Source organism: Pipistrellus kuhlii, unplaced genomic scaffold, assembly GCF_014108245.1.
Source record: "Pipistrellus kuhlii isolate mPipKuh1 unplaced genomic scaffold, mPipKuh1.p scaffold_m20_p_2, whole genome shotgun sequence".
In the NCBI taxonomy this organism is placed as follows: domain Eukaryota; kingdom Metazoa; phylum Chordata; class Mammalia; order Chiroptera; family Vespertilionidae; genus Pipistrellus; species Pipistrellus kuhlii.
Genome location: NW_023425515.1, coordinates 4,808,204 through 4,826,359, shown reverse-complemented (window position 1 = coordinate 4,826,359; position 18,156 = coordinate 4,808,204). Strand labels below are relative to the sequence as shown.

The following is an 18,156-nucleotide window of genomic DNA, read 5'->3' as shown; positions in this document are numbered from 1 at the left end:
AGATGCCCAGTTTCTTGATGCAGGGCAGCCCACTGGACAGGCCCCTGGCCCAGCCTGGGGCAGGGGAGTATCATTACCTCCTGCTGCATAACAACCCCAAAGCTTAACGGGTTAAAACCACCATCACTTTATTGCTCACAGTCCTGCATCAGCAATTCGAACTGTTCTCCCCAGGCCACCTGCCGCCATTCAGCCACTGGAGTGGCCATCAGCCACTGTCAGAAAAGGAGTGTGCGTACACACAGGCTTGCCACCAGAGCGGCACCATTGGGATTCCTGCTCCCGTCTCTAAGGAAGCACCAGGCTGTGAGCACAGACAGCACCTGTCCTCCACCCACCACCACCACAGCCAGCCTGGCCCCTTCATGCCCACCCACTCCTTTCTCACAAGGCCCACTGGCTGCAGGAGAGCAGCAGGCACAGGAGGGAGCTTCCAAGGCCACATCCCTTTCCTGTGAAAGCGCAGCAGGAACAGTCTCACAGCATTTCTGGGCGAAGGCCAGGGCCCCACTCATGGAACGTCTGCCCTACTGTGTGCAGGGCCCAGGGGTTGAATCATGCCTTCAATGCGGAGCACGCCAAAAACTAGAACTAGGCTTGTCATAGTCAAACTACAGAAAACCAAGATAAAATCTTGTAGGAAGCCACAGCCCCGATGGTGTGGCTCAATGGTTGTGTGTCCACCTAGGAACCAGGAGGTCACAGTTCAATTCCCTGTCAGGGCACATGCCCAAGTTGCAGGCTCGATTCCCTGTGTATGTGTGTGTGGGGGGAAGGGGGTGGGGGTGGGGGTGGGGCAATGCAGAGGCAGCCAACCAATGACTCTTTCATCATTGATATTTCTCTCTCTCTCTCCTCTGAGATTAATAAAAATATGTTTTTTAAAAAATAAGTCATAGAATTAACCATCTGACCTACAGAGAAGCAAAGGTAAGAATTACATCTGGTATCTAGAAATCATGAAGCAAGTCAGGGAATGGAATATTTAAAATGCTGAGAAAAAGCCCACCACACACAGAAGTCTATGCCCTGAGAAATGACCCTTCAAAAGCGAAGGAGAAAGACTATCTCAGAAAAACACACACTGAGGGTTTATTGTCAGGAGATCCGCCTTCCAAGCAATGTTAACAGAAGTTCTACAGAGAGAAGGGAAGGATACAGATCAGAAACTCAGGCCCACATAGAACGAAGGACGGGAGAAGGGACAGTGAAGAAAAACAAAGCACCTTTCTTATTCCTAATCCATGCAGCAGACAGCGGTTTGTTAAAAATAATACAGCAACAAATGTGGTCAATGACTATTTTCATGGACATGGAATGAATAGGAGAGAGGGCGGGATCTGAGTACTTTGTAACTAACTGTTTTTGCCCAGCCAGTGTGGCTGTGGTTGAGCCTTGACCTATGAACCAGGAGGTCATGGTTTGATTCCAGGTCAGGGCACATGCCTGGGTTGTAGGTTCAATTCCCGGTGTGAGATGTGCAGGAGGCAGCCAATCACTGATGTCTCTCTCATCACTGATATGTGTCTGTCTCTCTCTCTCCCTCTCTCCATCCCTCCCTCTCTCTTCCTCTCCGAAAAAAAAAGTTACTAGTATTTGAAACAGTCTTAGATTAGTTATAAATGTATTGCAAACTGTAGGCAATCACCAAAAAAAAGTAAAAAAATATAATTGATATGCTATCAGAGGAGAGAAAATGGAATCATATAAAATGCTCAGTTAAAACCACAAAAAGCAGAGTAAGAGCGGAAGGGAAAAATGGGAACAAAGGCCAAGGGCAATGAATAGGAAGCAGGAACAGTGTGGTAGACATTAACTGAACTGTGTCAATATTCACTTTGAATTAAAGGACAGATTGTCAGGCCCACCCACATGTCGTCTACAAGAAACCCACTTTAAATACGGGGTGGGCAGAAGCAGGTTTACACTTGTTGGTACGGAAAAATAATAAAACTGTTAATAAATAATAATATAAGAATAAATGCTGCCCTGGCAGGTGGCTCAGTTGGTTAGAGCATCTTTCCATTCACCAAAGGATTGAAGGTTCAATCCCCGGTAAGGGCCTGTACAGGCGGCAACCAACCAATGTTTTTCTCTCTAAAACCCAATAAAAACATATCCTTGGGTGACAATTAAGAAGAAAAAAAGAGAAGCAGCTCTGTGTTTCCCATACTCACAATTGTGGATCTCCTTTTGCCCTGTCCTGTGTACAGATACATTTAGGTTACAAGTCAATAGGCAGACAAAGAAATATAGTGCTAACACTGATCAGAAGAAAGCGGAAATAGCAATGTTTTTTTTTTTAAGTTTTTTTTTTTTTATATTTTTTTAAATTGATTTTATACAGAGAGGAAGGGAGAGAGACAGAGAGCCAGAAACATCGATGAGAGAGAGTCATCGATCAGCTGCCTCCTGCACACCCCTAACCGGGGATATGCCCGCAACCAAGGCACATGCCCTTGACCGGAATCGAACCCGGGACCCTTCAGTCCCCAAGCCGACGCTCTATCCACTGAGCCAAACCAGTCCCGGCGACACATTTTTTATTATAGGAAACTCACTTGAGGCATCACCTTTTCTGAATCCCCTTTTCATCTGTGGTCTCTAGTTCTGGGCCGGAAATAGCAATGTTAATTTTAGACGTGGCGACGTTAGAACAGAGGCATCAGGGATAAAGAGGGGCCTCACATGATGATAAAGGAGCCAATTCTCTGCTCAAACCTGTAGAGAATCTTTATGAGTTTATTTGAGCCAAACTGACAATTACTGGGAAGCAGAATTTTAACGGATTGAGAAAATGTTCTGGGGAATGGCAGTTTTGCGCCTTATTTTATACCTCAGAGTCAAAGGGCTTACCTAAGGAGAGTTAGGGGGGAATCCCTCAGATTGGGTAAAAAGTAAAATAGACACATCCTTCTTTTACAGTGGCAGGTATGGGATAATAGTGACAGTATGCGGGAGAATGAGGGAATAATGAGGGCTTCTGTGGCCTCATGTTCTGGGGGGAGGCTGTGCCCTGACGGATGCGAAAAAGGGGACTGCTCTGACACTCCACAGGTATGCTACTGTAGATGTGAATCAAGGTAAAAACAGTGAAGGGAAAGGCTGACCTTTGTCAAGGAAGATACCGGCCTGGGACATGAACATCCGCCATGACTCACTCTTAGAGTTTTCATTTCAGACCATCCTGTGTGGTTACTGCAGGCCCCTGGGTTTGTAAGGCTTGCCATGCATGCCTCCCAAGAGCTTGTCAGGTTTAGTTTTTTTGGCCCCTTTTTTGTCCATATCTCCAAGAAGACATAACAAATCCTAACACACATGCACCTACAAAGAGGGTCAAACTACATGGGGCAAAAAGTGACAGAATTGCAAGGAGAAAACCCACTTATCATTAGAGACTGACACTCCAATTCAGAAATGGACAGACCCAGCAGATGGGAAAGCAGTGAGGAGAGAGCTGACCTCAATAACACCAGCAGTTGGCTGGGTCTAACTGACATCTAAGGACTTTATACAACGACAGCTGGACACACATTCTTCTCAGGCTCACATGGAACATTCATCAAGAGGAGCCGTTTTCTGGCCCCAGCCGGTTTGGTTCAGTGGATGGAGCTTCGCCCTGAGGACCAAAGGATCCCAGATTCAATTCAGGTCAAGGGCATGTACCTCGGCTGCAGGATCCTCCCTGACTCAGCCCTGGTCAGAGGACGTGGAGGCAACCAACCGATGTGTCTCTCTCACATCCATGTTTCTTTCTGTAGTTCCCTCTCTCTTCTACTTTCCCTAAAAGTCAATGGAAAAATACCCTCAGCTGAGGATTAATAAACAAACAAAAAAAGAGACCACATTCTGGGTCAAGGACACACACATTTAAGAGAACAGAAATCATATAATATCTGCCCTCAGACCACAATGGAATTAAACTAGAAATCAGTAACAGAAAGATAATGGAAAATCCCTAAGCACTTGTAGATTAAATGACATACTTCTAAAGAACATGTGTGTCAAACAAGAAATGTCAAGAGAAATTTTAAAATACTTTGAACTAAATAAAAATGAAAATACAGCAATCAAAATTTGTGAGATACAGCAAAAGAAGTGCTTAGGAAGAAATTTATAGCATTAAATGCATGTATTAGTAAAGAAAAAAAAAGACCTAAAATCAATAATCTAAGCTCATACTTCAGGAAACTTGAAGAGAAAATTATAAGTTCTAAGGAAGCAGAAGAAAATAAATAAAAATTAGAGCAGAAGTAAATGAAACTGAACGCATGAAACAGAAAAATCAATGAGACCAGTAGCTGGTTCTTATTTTTCAGTAATATGGATAAGCCTCTGGCCAGAGAAGACACAAATTACTAATATCAGAAATGAAAGAGGAAATATTACTATAGATCCCATAGGCATTAGAAAGATACTAGTAAGAAATACTCTGACCAACTTTACACCCACAGATTAACCTGGATGAAATGGACCAATTAATTCCTTGAAAGACACGATTGGCCAAAATACACAAGGTGCCGATGATCTGAATTGGCCTATGTATGAAACAGAAATTAGAGCAATAATTAAATAATCTTCCCAAGCAGAAAGCACCAGACCCAGACGGGTTCAGAGGTGAATTCTGCCAAGCATTTAAGGAAGGCATTATACCCGTTCTCTACAATCCCTTTCAGAGGAAAGAAGCTGAGAGAATACTCCCTAACTCAGTCCATGAGGTCAAACAAAAGGCACTATAAGAAAACTGCAGCCGAAACCGGTTTGGCTCAGTGGTAGAGAGTCAGTCTGTGGACTGAAAGGTCCCAGGTTCGATTCCGGTCAAGGGCATGTACCTTGGTTACGGGCACATCCCCGGTAGGGGGTGTGCAAGAGGCAACTGGTCGATGTTTCTCTCTCATCGACGTTTCTAGCTCTCTATCTCTCTCCCTTCCTCTCTGTAAAAAAATCAAAAAAATATATTTAAAAAAAAAAAGGAAAAAAGAAAAGAAAACTGCAGACCAGCACCTCTCATAAACAAAGATGCAAAAATCCTCAACAAAATATTAGCAAGTCAAATACACACATTTAAAAAGAATTAAACACCACAACCAAGAGATTTATTCCAGGCATGCGAGGCTGGTTCAACATCTGAAAATCAACTATGTCATCCATCACTGTCAACAGGCTAAACAAGGAAAATCACAAGTTCCCATCAATAAACACAGAAAAACACTTGACAAATTTTAGCACTGATTTATGATCATTAAAAAAAAAACCCAACCCTCCTGGGAACTTAGAAATAGAGGAAAACTTCCTCAACTCAACAAAGAAAATCTATAATTAACCCACAGCTAACATTATACTTGAGAAACTCTAAAGCTTTCTGAAGACACTCTGCCCCTGATGGAGGTGGCAGAGGAGACTCAGGGAGGCCACCCACCCAGGCTGTCAACCAGGGAGCCTGCAGCCAGACCTCACGACAGTTCTGTGGTGCCCCTGGTGGCAGGGCCTGAACCACAGGCACGCTCCATGGCTAGGTCTTCTGGTCAAGGAGCCTCAAGGGACTGGCCACACATACCATACCACTCATGGCCCTACTGCCCCCATGTCATGCTGTCCTTGGCCCTGCTGGTGCTCCCACTGAGCCTCTGCACCGGCCGCTCCTGCCTGGAACATTCTTCACACATAGCCACCTGCTCTCTCCACTTCATCCTCAGAGGCGCCTTGTCCCCTCCCGTCCCTGACCACCCTGGCCCCACTGGTCCTCCTTCCCAGTGTGCTCAGGTGTCCTCCATGGTCTGTCGGCTCCATGGCTCACCTGCCTATATGCCGGTCGTGCCCCCAGCCTGGAAAATCACAAGCTCTGTGTGTGCTGGGGTCACGTCTGCCCGTTTCCTCTGGCTCTGAGCATACAGTAGGCACTCAATCATCAAAACAAGTAACTGACTGAACTCGGGTTCGGACTGCTGGGGCCTCGCCAACGTTTCAGATCTGAGCAGCAGTCTTTGCTTGACCCAAGTCTCAGCTTAGCCTTATGACAGGGACAGCCAGGAACCCACTGCCCAGGCCTCTGCAATGGTCACGTGGGACGGGTGTACGTGGGACGGGTGACCCGCTTTCCCCAGCACAGTGGGATCTCAGGAAGGGCAGGGAAGTGCCATCTGACCCGCGCCATGAGCACTGCATGGAAAAGCAATGGGATGCACAGTGACCAAGTACACAAGGGAAGGGCCTGAGGACTGAGGGACCCACGCCAGCTTTCTGGGGTTTCCTTGTAAGTTCTCCCTTCCCTTTTGGTCACCTGCCCTTTGGCCAGGTCACCGCAGGTGAAGCAGAAGTGAGAGGAGGTGAAACCCAGCTAGCCTGTTGTTCCCCGAGCACAGACCCCGTTTCTCGGGCACCCTGCCCACAGCACTTCTGACCACCAAGCCCTGGGGGTGAGCCCGGAGTGGGTAGACGTGGGGGAAGGGGTTGCTGCCCCCTTCCAGGGTCCAGTTCTGACAAACCACACTGCAGAGGAGATGGAGTCACAAACTCTGATTCTAGATGTACCACTGATCTGAACGAAGGTCAAACAACAGGTAACAAACAACAACACAGGAAAATGCCTTCATGATGAAAGGTGGAGAGGAATAACAGAGAAACACAAGTGTGAAGTGAAGGGTGATCAATGGGCCACATAAAAATGAGGACTGCCCTAGCCATTTGGCTCAGTGGGTAGAGCGTTGGCCTATGAATTGAAGGGTTCCAGGTTTGATTCCGGTCAAGGGCACATGCCTAGGTTGTGGGCTCGATCCCCAGTAGGGGGCATGCAGGAGATAGCTAATCAATGATTCTCTCTCATCATTGTTATTTCAATCTCTCTCCTCCTCTCTGAAACCAATAAAAAGATATTTTTAAAAAATGAGGAGCCAAGACTGAAGCCGGTTTGGCTCAGTGGTAGAGCGGCAGTCTGTGGACTGAAAGGTCCCAGGTTCGATTCCGGTCAAGGGCATGTACCTTGGTTGCGGGCACATCCCCGGTAGGGGGTGTGCAAGAGGCAGCTGATCAATGTCTCTCTCTCATCAATGTTTCTAACTTCTCTATCCCTCCCTCTCTGTAAAAACTCAATAAAATATATTTTTTAAAAATAAATAAAAAATGAAGAATATCTGCTCACCAAGACACCCTTGAGAATGGAGACAGTGGGAAAAAATATGAGTGACCCACTTAACTGACAAAGGCCTTGTGGCCAGAACACGTAGGTAAGCCCAATGACGAGACAGACAACCTCCGGAGCCGGACAGGGCCTTCACGAGAGGATTGCCAAAAGGCTGAAAAACACATAAAAGGTCACCAGCCTCAGTGGACATCAGGGAGACACCATCCTCCTACCAGGGTGCTGGAATGAGGCCGAGGGCCAACCACACCCAGCAGGCGGGGGAGCGGGACACGCGTGCTGGTGGCACACAGCAGGGACACGCAGGGCGCTGTTGCCACTCGCACTAAAGCCGCACATCCCCGCTCTGCCCAACAGCCTGGCAGCTGCCTGTGAAAGTGCCGGGAACACGATGAGACGTTGGTGGAGGTGTGGAACGTGAGAGGCACCCCGGGGGAGAACCCGTCTGGAGATTCTTCCACAGGGGAAGCCACACAGCCGAGGCTCCCGTGCTGGAGCCGAGACGCACCGGCACCTGTGGGCTCAGGTCTGGGGCCGTGGTCTCTGGTCCGGGTGGAGGTTCGAGTGCATTCACTGTGAGAACTCACCAAGGTGCATGATTGAGATCGGCGCGTTCTGCCAGAACAAGGGGTTCCCGTGGAGAAAGGACTGGGATGCCAGGGGCTGAACCAGATGCAGGTGAGCCAGAGGGCCTGGGCGAGCATGGTGCCAGGAATCACAGCCCGGAAAGCCAGCAGAGGGGCGTCCATCACCCCGCCCTCCCTGGCAGGGGTAGGGGAGGGAGTGGCAGGCCCTGTCCCTGCACCCGTTCCCAGGCCGCCTCCGACACAGCGCAGTGGGAGATGGACCAAATGAAACAATGCAGCTGCTTCCACCCAGGAGCTTTCCCAAACCAAACAAAGCACAAACACTGTGGCGTCTGTGTGTCCGGAGCGCCCCCAAGGGGCACAGACCGGAAGGGGACGGTGCTCCACACGTGGGTGGTCCCTCCGAAGGCCCTCTCCCCATAACAGAAACTACAATTCAAAGGGAACATGGCAGAATTTACTGTGCCTTCTGGATACACCAGTGTCAGCTGCTGCTCGTGCTGGGACCACCTGACAGTCACTACCCAGCAGCCCCCACCTACGCTGAGGACTACAATTTCTCCTTAAAATTTAAGAGAACTCAGACTAATTAAGAAACCTCATTTACATTTTTCATTTACCCATTTCAGAAGACCCGACATGTGGCTGCCTGCTACAGAAATCCCAGGAACATTTCAATGAGTACATATTTACTCCAGGTTAGAGAATCTTTAATTGTCAATAACCATGTTTCAAGTTTTCTGATTACATTTATAAACTTAAAATTATTTTCCCCTCCCAAACACTTAGTATTCTGAAGCTAGGTGAACCTGAGGTTATACAATACCTCCACCTGACTGGCTTCCTGAGAAAGCGGACTGTCATTTCCGGGAATCACCAGGCCAGCCGCCACTCCATCCTACAGGCAGGGGACTCCAGCCGCCTCCTCCTCTCTGGAAGGAAGGTGAGCCGAGCAGAGCTGATGACGACTCACACCAATTATCTGACCCCAAGTGTGTCATATTCCACGCGGGACTGCACAGCAGGCCGCCAGCTCCGCCTGGTGGATGAGGCGAAGCCAGAGCCGGCGGCTCACTTCCTGGCGAGCTCCAGCACCTTCTTCACCATGGCCCCGATGCCGTCATGGATGTGGTGGAGCGCCGTCTCACACATGAAGGCTGGGGTCGTGACCAACTTGTTTTTCTGGTCCACGTGAGCTTCGTGCACAGAAGTTAGGGAAAACACTGCCCAGCAAGGACGAGGGAAAGTTTTAGGCACAAAGCACATACCAGCCACTGCTCCCAGCTGCCCTCGGAACAAGCATCCCGTCCTTCCCAAGGTGACATCAGGGAGACACCATTCTTCCCGGAGGAATCTGCTGGCAGGGCCACTTCTCACAATCTGTGCGGCTGAACTACACGGGAACGTGACCAGCATGCTCCCAAGAGAAAGAAAGCAGCTCACGCCTCAGCGACCCGCGTCAGCCTCACGAAGCTGGAGAGCAGTGTGCCCCGGTACCCACACGGCACCCACAACCTTAAAGGCAGCAGCAGCACCTCTGCTTTTCAGATCAAGAAAACAGAGAGAGCTCAGCTGCGTGCCAGCAACAGCAGAGCAGAGGCCAATCCCACCTGGGAGCGCCTCCTCACCCCAGCTCACGCAGACCTGAGGTGACAGAACTGGCCTCGCCCCACCTGCCCTGGACCTACATAAAACCCTGGGCAAGCCCGGTCCTTCCCACCGGACACGGGTCTGCTGGCCGCTCTGTGCCAGGGGGCACAGGGACACTTGAAACTAACTGCTCACAAAGACACTGAGGCCGACAGCCGCCTTCAGCACAGGCGGGCGCCCAGGGGTGACGGGGTCATCTCCAGGACATCTCAGGTCCAGGTGCAGACCCGGGGCTCTCTGCGCCCACGGCGCTCGGGCAGTTCCTGGCTGGAGACGTCGCTTGCCCAGCCACAGAAGGGGAGACCCCCTGTCACGTGGGCCCCAGCTGCTGGAAAGGATATGGTCACTCCCTTCACACAGTGCTTGGCACCCATGGCTTTGATGGCCTCCGCGGTGCCGGCATACGGCCACTTGCCGCCTTCCTCCTGCTCGTGGCCCACGGTGACCTCGACACCAGGGAGCACTTTGGCCGCGAGGACAGGAGCGATGCAGCACAAGCTGAAGGCGAAGGAGAACAGGGTCAGGGGGGCAGAACCTCTGCAGCTCTGAGGGGAGACGCGCAGCGTGGATGGCATCGGCCGCTCCACAGGTCCAGTGTAGGCGGGCAGGAGGCACATGCGCAGACCGCTCCCAGGCTCGGACCCTCGGCTGGCACTGGTGGTGCTGCAGGGCTCCAGGACGGCTGCTGGGCCAGCTCTGCACGTGACTGAAGTCTGAGACACTGTCAGCAGGGACTGTCCTCAGCAGCCTCTGTCTCCCACTGGGATGAAGGGGTCTAACATAAGCTGCTCTTTTTCGGTTTGCCAGTGACACGGCAGCAAGCAGCACCCATGGGAGCCAGGAACAGCCTCAAGTTTCCATCCTGCAAATTTTTTCCTAGTGTGTGCGCTGTGCTCCTGCCAAGCCTTCTCCCAGTGACTGACTCTGAACACGGGAGATGTTCGGGCTCTGGCTCACTGACGTGGACAAACCACGCAGTAGGAGTGAGAAGCAGCCACTGGGACACTTGTGGGCACGAAAATCTGATGAAATCAGGTCTTATACAGGGTGGCCATCACGTTTCTGAGCCCCTCCTGGTTGCAGGTATGGCCACCCTCACCTGTCTATCAGGACCAAGGACCAGGGGCTGTGGCATGAGCAATGGTTGTGCCGATGAGTTTGGGGGTGCAGAGAAGCAGGGGGACTCTAGTGTGCGGCCGGCCTCAGGATCCAGGCTCCACAAGGAAGAGAGGGCAGTCGAGAAGGACATGGTGGCAGGAACAGTGCACAGAGCAGCAGTGAGAGTGGAAGACAAGGGCTAACTAGCTGAGCAAGGACAGGAGGGCGAATGGAGGCCAGGCAAAGGGCAGGGGTGCTGGGAAAGGATGGTGGTCAGGGAAGGACCGGGGAACATTATGGAACCTGACCATCACCCCCTCTCCTTCCTGTTAAGCTATCAGGAGAAACCAATGCAACCACAAGACTACAGAATTTTCAGAGCTGGAAGGCACCTGTGAAATCCCACAGTTAAGAGGAGGAAAGGGGCCGAGTTTTCAGGACCACACAGCTCAGAGTGGCAGCTCCCAGCTGCCAGTTATGAGCCCCGGGCCCCGGCCCCCTGCCCTGCCCACCACTGCCGGTCACCAGAGGCCCACCGGCCCCCAGGCCTGCTCCTGGGGCAGCAGAACCTACCCGATGGGCTTCCCCGCCTTGTGGAAGTCCTTCAGGACACGCTCCACGTCTTTGTTGACTTTGCAGTCTTTCCCGTCCACGGCGAACGTGCTCCTGCAGGGAGAACAGGCGGCCTTACAACTCAGAGCCCCTGGCTATTTGCCACAGAGCTCTGATGTGTGGGTCCATGGATTCCTCAGCAAAGGAAATGATTAGCCTGTGTGTGCACATGTACACAATATGTAACTTCTCATCACTGTATGCTTTTCTGTTTTGTTTTTTAAAGAGAAAACAGCATGGAAAGCGGGAGGAGGGGGGTGGGGCAGCAGAGGTGAGGTGGGAAAGCAGACCCAGAGCTAGGTGAAGCCTCAGACCACAAGCCACACCACCTGGTCCTCAGAGGTCTGCTGGGAAACCAAGGAGCAGCAGAATGTGCACTGGCCTAAAACTCCACTTGACTGACAAGGAAGAGGAATGCAAATTAAACAAGACGCCATCTTTTTCTCCAGAGCAAGAGTGGCTCAGGGTCTGGAATAGTCTGCCCTCCCAGGTGGTGGGTCTGCCCTGCCTGTACCATTTCTATGAAGGGCAACTGGGAGACCCGTCAAATTTCAAAGTGCACTCTCTTTGCCAAGAGCCACACGCTGGGCTTCCCTGTGTTAGGTCTGTAGGTCCCACTCCTCCATCCTAGACGCCTGCATGGCATTGGCACAAAGGACTGACGGGTGGTCACTCTCCTGACACGTCAAAATGCATCATTTAAAACATGCATGTCAACTGCACCGCCAAAACGTATTAGGAGAAAAGAGGACTGCATATCATGAGCACCTACTGACGTTGGGTCATCCACCCAGTGGGATGTGTTTGCAGCTGTCAGACTATTAACGGACCAACACTGTTAAGAGGCTACCATCTGGTTAAAATTTTAACACGACCACATATGTGAATATCTTGGGAAATACACATAAAAGCTAGTAACAGTGCCAGGTCCCACCATGAGGAACCAAGTGACTTCTGTCACCACTGAACTTGCCTGCTGCCACCTGCTGCACCCAAATGACCACAGCAGCCACCCGGTAGGAAACCACTGATGTAGGAGTGGGCCTTTCTTCTGGGAAGGCAGAAAAGAATGGGCCAGCGACCGGAAGTGCATGCTGGTCAGGGTGCCCCACACCCTTTAGCACCGAGAGACAGACACACCAAGAACCCGGTGCACCTCCTGTCTGGGCTCCTAAGCCAACCAGGTGTCAGCCATGCTGGGGACACGCCCCTCGGGCGGTGCTAAGAGTCAGAGGTGAGACCAGTGGTTTGTGAAGCCTGCTTATATTTCGGAGAAAGAAAGCCTGGTCCTGTCGCAGGTGAAAAGCCAGACAGTTCTCTGCATCTCCTACCAGGAAGCTCATGAAGACGGTGACATGGGGAAGTCATTGAATGGCTGGTTCTGGGGACCGAGAGTGGGTGTGAGGCAGGGGCAGGGCTCTGGACAGAAAAGCAGCCTTCTCAAGGCTGCATCTGAAGGCATCAGCATACAGAGTGGCCTTGAGCAGAGTCAGACTTTAGGGAACATAACCACCTCTGCCCATCAATTCTGGGTGCAGGACGCCCAGATGGACAGAGCCAGTGTGAGGGTCAACTGTTCAAACAGGGTGATGGGGATAATGAGCAAGGGCCCTGGCTGAGGCCTGAAGCCTCCCCTGCCCCATCTCCCCGATCGCTCATTCTGATGACAGGTGAGCACAGGTGAGGGAGTCAGCGCTAAAGATCAGCAAGATGTTCCAACAGGACTCCGGGGCAGGCAGCTGGAAAGGTGGGTCAGTAGAGGGAGGTTTGTAGTCCAAACATGATGGCAGCAAGGCAACATGTGAATGCAATTCATGGGGAGAATGGGAAGGGGTGCAGGAGGGAGGTGGGGACTCCATGAAGGAGTACACAAAGGACCACTGGGCTCAGGGATCCGGCCAGGCCCAACAGCACCCAGAAAAGTAACCTAGGAGGGAGCACCTAGGAGGGAGGACTTAGAAGGGAGAGCCTAGGAGGGAGCACCTAGGTAGACACCTGCAAAAGGTGTGAACAGCACGGCGAGGACACAAAGGGGTGTCCTGGAAAGGCTGTGGGAGAGCAGCACCCACTCAGTCCGAGCGCTAAGGGGACGAGGAGAGAGCAGCAGGAGGAAGTGGCGATTCCTGGAGCGCTGCACGGGCAGGCGCCGTCAGCAGAGGGTGGGGAGAAGGAAGCTGCAGAGCCCCAGGAATGGCCTCGTCAGCGGGAAGGCGGTTTGTCACCACAGACCCCGGGCCTGGGAAGAAAGGTTCTTACGAGTGACACCGGAAAAGTTCCATTCAGGGCCGATTTGCTGATCTGCTGTGTTTCCATCAAACGCAACATACTACGCTGCATGTTCACTCAGCTGTGCCGTGAACGCCTCTGCCCACCACAGGAGGCAGGTCCTGGGACAGTGAGGCCAGGCAGACAATTTCCATGAAACTCAGGAATAAGGAATGAGAGAAGAGAAAGAGGATCTGAAACCCAACGGACGTCATAGTGACGGCCTCCCGCCCAGGCTCCCAACCAGCTGCGTGGCAAAGACCCAAGGGTGCTGGTCAGGACGGCCATGTGACCGGAAAGAAAACACAGGAGCGTGGGCGCCTGCAGGAAGACACTGGCTTGCTGTGAGGAGGCACACCGGCACAGAGGTTAGGTCAGAGAAGTCACACCCACAACAGGGCCAGGTGCCAGGAGGGCTCGGAAAGGAGCAGGCAGAGGAGAATTCAAGTCTTGCCAAAATGTGACCTAAGCCCCATCCTGCCCTGGTTCCGTCAGAGCGGCTATTGCATCGTTTGGACCCGAGACCTCAGCAGCGGCTCATGTCGCCACCTGGTCCCAGCTACTGCGCCAGGTAGAAAGCCCAAGGCCCCAAGCTCAGACACTCACAGGTTCTTGGCAGCTCCGAAGCCCCCAGGGAAGATGGCAGCATCGTGGTTTGCTGCACTTAGCTGGGCCAGGTCAGTGATCTTGCCACGGGCGATCCTTGCTGACTCAGCCAGAACATTCCTGGGAAAGAGCACAAAGAAGCCAAGAAAACAAGGTTCAGCGCAGGTGGGAGAATGGCAGGCAGGAGCCCACAAGACAAGAGGCCGTGTTTTCTCAGCCCCAGGGAGTATGCTCACATGTGAATTTTAGGTCAATACACAGAAAAGGCAATTAAAGCTACAGGGATGTAAACGTCTGCAGGGCCCTTCAGGTCAGCACTTCACAACCCACCCAGGTCATCTGGAGCCTCCCGTAGGAAGGCGGACCCTACGTGTCTGACGCACACAGCATTTATGTGGAACTGACGGCAGGGCGGTGGTGGGGAAGTTAGGAAGCTCCTGCATCCGGTGAGTGCAGCAACCACAGTGGGAGCCACTGCCCCCCTAGGCCAGGGTCCTGACTAGGACCTAGGACCCAGCCCCTAGCCCCCAGCAGACAGCTGCAGTGTCTTCCCCTGGCCCCTCTCGCCGCACTGTCTGAGCCCAGCTGAAAGGGGCCATTCTCTGTGGTCCCGGCAGGACAGGAGGGGAGATCTCAAGCACCCAGGGCCACGGGAACAGAAACACTGCTGGGAGCTACTCAAAGACACGTGGGCCCAGGCAGGCAGTGAGGCGCCAGACAAACTGAGGCGCAAACCTTTGGTCAAAGCATGGAGCTCACTCTGCAGTAATGTGTTTTGGCGAGGAGTGGAAGTAAGTAGGGACAGGAACACTGGCTCGCTGCAAAGTCCCGACTGGAGGACAGGAACGTGAGGAAGGATGCTCGTTGGAACTGGTGCGGCCCTGCCTGGGCTGACAGAGCTGTGTGTGCAGGTTCTCAGGGAGCTCCCAACCAAGGACGAGAGGGCGGGACCCACACCTGGTCTCGCTCTCCGAAGGCTGCCCCTTGGTGTGGTCAATCACGTGCATCTGAGGGATGTTAGGAGCGAAGATCTGGACCTCGGCCCCGCCACGGCTCAGGTGCACCAGCGCCCTGCGAGGGAGGAAATCACACCAGGCTGGGAGACAGGCCCGACCCAGCTTCACCTGTCAACGCGTTTCTAAAGGCAGGATTTTAGCCGAATGCCAGGTATAAATTCCTTGTGTCGTTAATATGCCACTTGCTTTGCAAGAGGCTGTGGTCCAAACCCCCACAATTTGAATTCATTGTCACTGAACGAGCTTGCACTGCAAGCCAGTCTCCACGTTCCCTTTACAAACCGAGGTGCAGGGGGAGGGGTGACCTGGCTGGTGTCACAGTCTGGGTGTTTGGTTCCCAGGCTGCTGTGGGGGTGCCGTCCCCCCACAGGCCAACTGATGTGGGTCTCAAAAGTCTGAGGTGGGTTTCGGTTCACGGTAGTAAATTTAATTCCAGGTGTCCCCCAACTTTGCTGTCGTGGAGGTGGGAGATACGGAGACAGGCAGGTCTCCCAGAGGGCTGCTCTGTGCCAGGCATGCGGCAACTCACCCATCAGTCCCAGACTCGGTGCTGTCACTGTGCCCCTTTGGGAGGACGCAGGACCCAGCAGAGCCGGGACCGCCCTGGTACTCACTCGGGCTCTGCTGTTCTTGCAACTTCATGGGCACTCCAGGTACAGCTCCTGGTCCATGCTGGGAGGTTTCAAACTGTGCCCCGCTGCTCCTGCCTTCTCCACTCCCTAGTTCCCCCACCAGGAAACCCTCCTGGCCCTCTGCCACCCACCTCCGCACACTCTGGAGTCCCACGCCTTGTCTAGCGCCAACACCATCACAGCTGGCAATCCCGGAATGGAAGGGCTCTGAGGCCATGCACAGCCAACAGCCTCAGGCTCCTAACTCAGGAACAACTGACAGGTTTACCTGTGACAGTCTACACCCAGGAACCCTGCGAGGGTGCTGCGAGGATGGAAACCCGGCTGATAGATGGGGAAAACAGCTCCATGGGGAAAACAGCTCCAAAACTCAGGCACCTGATCCCAATGTTTGTAACACGTGGGTGTTCAAACCGCTAGATGTCACAGGTGATACTGAAGCAGTTTATTTTGTGTCTCGTATTTTACAGCTGTAATTTAGAACTTCCCCCCTGTGCCTCCCTATGTCGCGTCCATCTCTCCTGCCTTAAGGGGACAAAGGTTTCTGCGATCGGTTCGGGAGAAGACAACCCTTCCCCAGGGCACTATCCAGGGGGCTTACGCCGAGGCCTCGTGGAGCTCCGTGCCGTCGTAGACTCCGCACCCGGACAGCACCTGCGGGGGAGCGCGGGTCACGGGAGTCCACGCGGTGGGGTTGGCCCACGTGGCGGGGGGAACCGGGATGTTTCAGTTTGGGAACGGGGCGGGGGCAGGGGTGGGGGGAGCCCGACCTCGGCGGCCCGCCCCACGTCCCCGCGGGCGCGCACTCACCAGCGCAACCCTGGGCCCCGGCCGCGGCGCGGAGCCGTGGAAGGCCGCGCGCGAGGCGGGCGCCGGCCCCGTGAGCAGCAGCGGCCGCAGACCGGGGGCCGGCGCGAACGGAGAGGCCGCCGCCACCAGCCGGGGTGCCAACAGGGCCCTGACAGCCGCCATGGCCGCGCCGGGACAGCGGGGTCAGAGGGTCACTGCGCGGAGGAGACCCGCGCGGGAACCCGCTCAGTGGCGCCTGCGCAATCACCCTACTCCCCCGAGCGAGTGCCGGTGGGCGGGGCCGCGCCTGCGCAGCAACCGAGTTTCATCTTCGCAAGAGCGGCGGTGGGCGGGGCCGCGCCTGCGCAGCCACCGAGTTTCGCCTTCGCGAGAGTGACGGTGGGCGGGGCCGCGCCTGCGCAGTCGCCGGGCAGCGCTGCGGCTCAGCCCGCCTCAGCTGGGGCGTTTTTTCCCGGTCCCTGGTCTCGCGTCGCTCGCGGGACCGCCTGGCTCTCGACCCTCGCTGGTTCCCTCCCGCCCCGCGCCCCAGCTTCGCGCCCCCAGCTCCGGCGGGTTCAGGGCCGCGCCCGCAGTGAAATAGCCTATGTCAGCTCACCCATAAAAGCGATTCCTGAGCATCGGAGACCAGCGTTCAGACCTGAGGCTCTGGGGGGTCCACGCAGTTTGTGTCGGGATCCGAATGCAGCCCCAGGCCTGCCGCTCCTTGTTTTTTCCCACGTGGGTCTTTCCCTGCGCCTCCTGCAAACTGCAGGCCCTAGAGGCGCCACTCTCACTAGGATAGCCCCAGGCTGTGGCGTGTCCTTCCATCCAGAGCCCGCGAGGTCTGTTCTCTCCCTGCGCTCGATGCTCAGTGTGCGCCCTTGCACTAATCATTGAAAAATGAGGACATGCATGAAAACACACCTAGTTATCCAGGAGCCGGTCGGCATACAAATGCCTGGATAGGTGCTTTAACCTTTCCTTGAAGTTTCAAACTAACACAGATTTTTAAATATTTGAGAAGTTGCAGGTGAGCAACAGGCTGGACTGCAGACACAACTCAGGGCTGTTGCTTCTGGGCCCCACCCGCTGAGCTTCGCCTTCCATTCCTGTTACATCTCCATGCGGGTTTGCTCAGCTGTACTTCCCTGTGCACACCGTGAGGCTTACTGAAAAGCTCATGTGGAGAAGGAATACATCTTTATCCAGCCCACGTTACAGGTGGGGAAGGTGTAGAACAAACACCCAGTGACCTGGGCTGAGCTCTGCCAGCCTAAGCATATACACTGTGGGTGAACAGATGGGTTAGAGGCCACGAGCAGGCATAGGCCTGCCACAGAGGGCATTCCTGTTGGGTGGTGGTGGCGGCAGATACTGGGACACCAGGTGTCATATGCACTACCCCCACCTGGCCACATCAGCCTAGGAAGGTGGGCAGGTATCTACTCTGAGGAGCACAGGAGAGCCAGGCTGTCCAATGACCTGTGGGCTACACCTGATAATCAAAACCATTCCCGTACACTCTGAGGCAAGCACTGTAGGGTGGAGTTGGCACAGCAGGTCTCTGAGCTCCTCAGGAGGCCCGTCTGGTCCTTCTCCAGGGTCAGAGTCAAGCAGCTGCTCCCTGCCCAGACCCTACGGACAGATTATGGGGTAGGCAGCCTAGGGTGAGGGCCATGAAGGCTGTCCTGCTCACCTGTTCCCCTGGCATCGAGCCAGTGGGTGGGTGGCTGAGACCCCCCCCATGACAGTTACACTCACGA

At 53.7% G+C, this 18,156-nt stretch overlaps 1 protein-coding gene across 2 annotated transcripts; it reads right to left on the bottom strand.

Annotated features, from left to right (window-relative positions):
* Positions 1–8,413: 8,413 nt before the first annotated feature.
* On the bottom strand, positions 8,414–16,686 carry GATD3 (glutamine amidotransferase class 1 domain containing 3). 2 transcript variants are annotated; one of them, XM_036446124.2, is made up of 7 exons: positions 16,415–16,684; positions 16,206–16,258; positions 14,914–15,027; positions 13,957–14,076; positions 11,047–11,139; positions 9,717–9,873; positions 8,414–8,925 (listed from the first exon to the last, which is right to left on the bottom strand). In XM_036446124.2, the coding sequence occupies exons 1-7, from the start codon at positions 16,574–16,576 to the stop codon at positions 8,797–8,799; spliced, it is 828 nt and encodes a 275-aa protein (XP_036302017.1). In that variant the 5' UTR covers positions 16,577–16,684; the 3' UTR covers positions 8,414–8,796. The 2 variants fall into 2 exon arrangements, with proteins under 2 accessions (XP_036302017.1, XP_036302018.1); XM_036446125.2 differs by lacking the exon at positions 11,047–11,139 and having other exon boundaries at positions 16,415–16,686.
* Between the last annotated feature and the right edge of the window lie 1,470 nt (positions 16,687–18,156).

What these genes read in the sequence shown, in the direction of transcription:
- GATD3 (XM_036446124.2), bottom strand. Translation starts at nt 16,576, where the DNA reads ATGGCGGCTGTCAGGGCCCTGTTGGCACCCCGGCTGGTGGCGGCGGCC. An exon ending in CGGGGCCCAGGGTTGCGCTG is followed by an intron (nt 16,259 to 16,414) that starts GTGAGTGCGCGC and finishes GCTCCCCCGCAG; the next exon opens with GTGCTGTCCGGGTGCGGAGT. An exon ending in ACTGTGTGAAGGGAGTGACC is followed by an intron (nt 8,926 to 9,716) that starts ATATCCTTTCCA and finishes ACTTCTGTGCAC; the next exon opens with GAAGCTCACGTGGACCAGAA.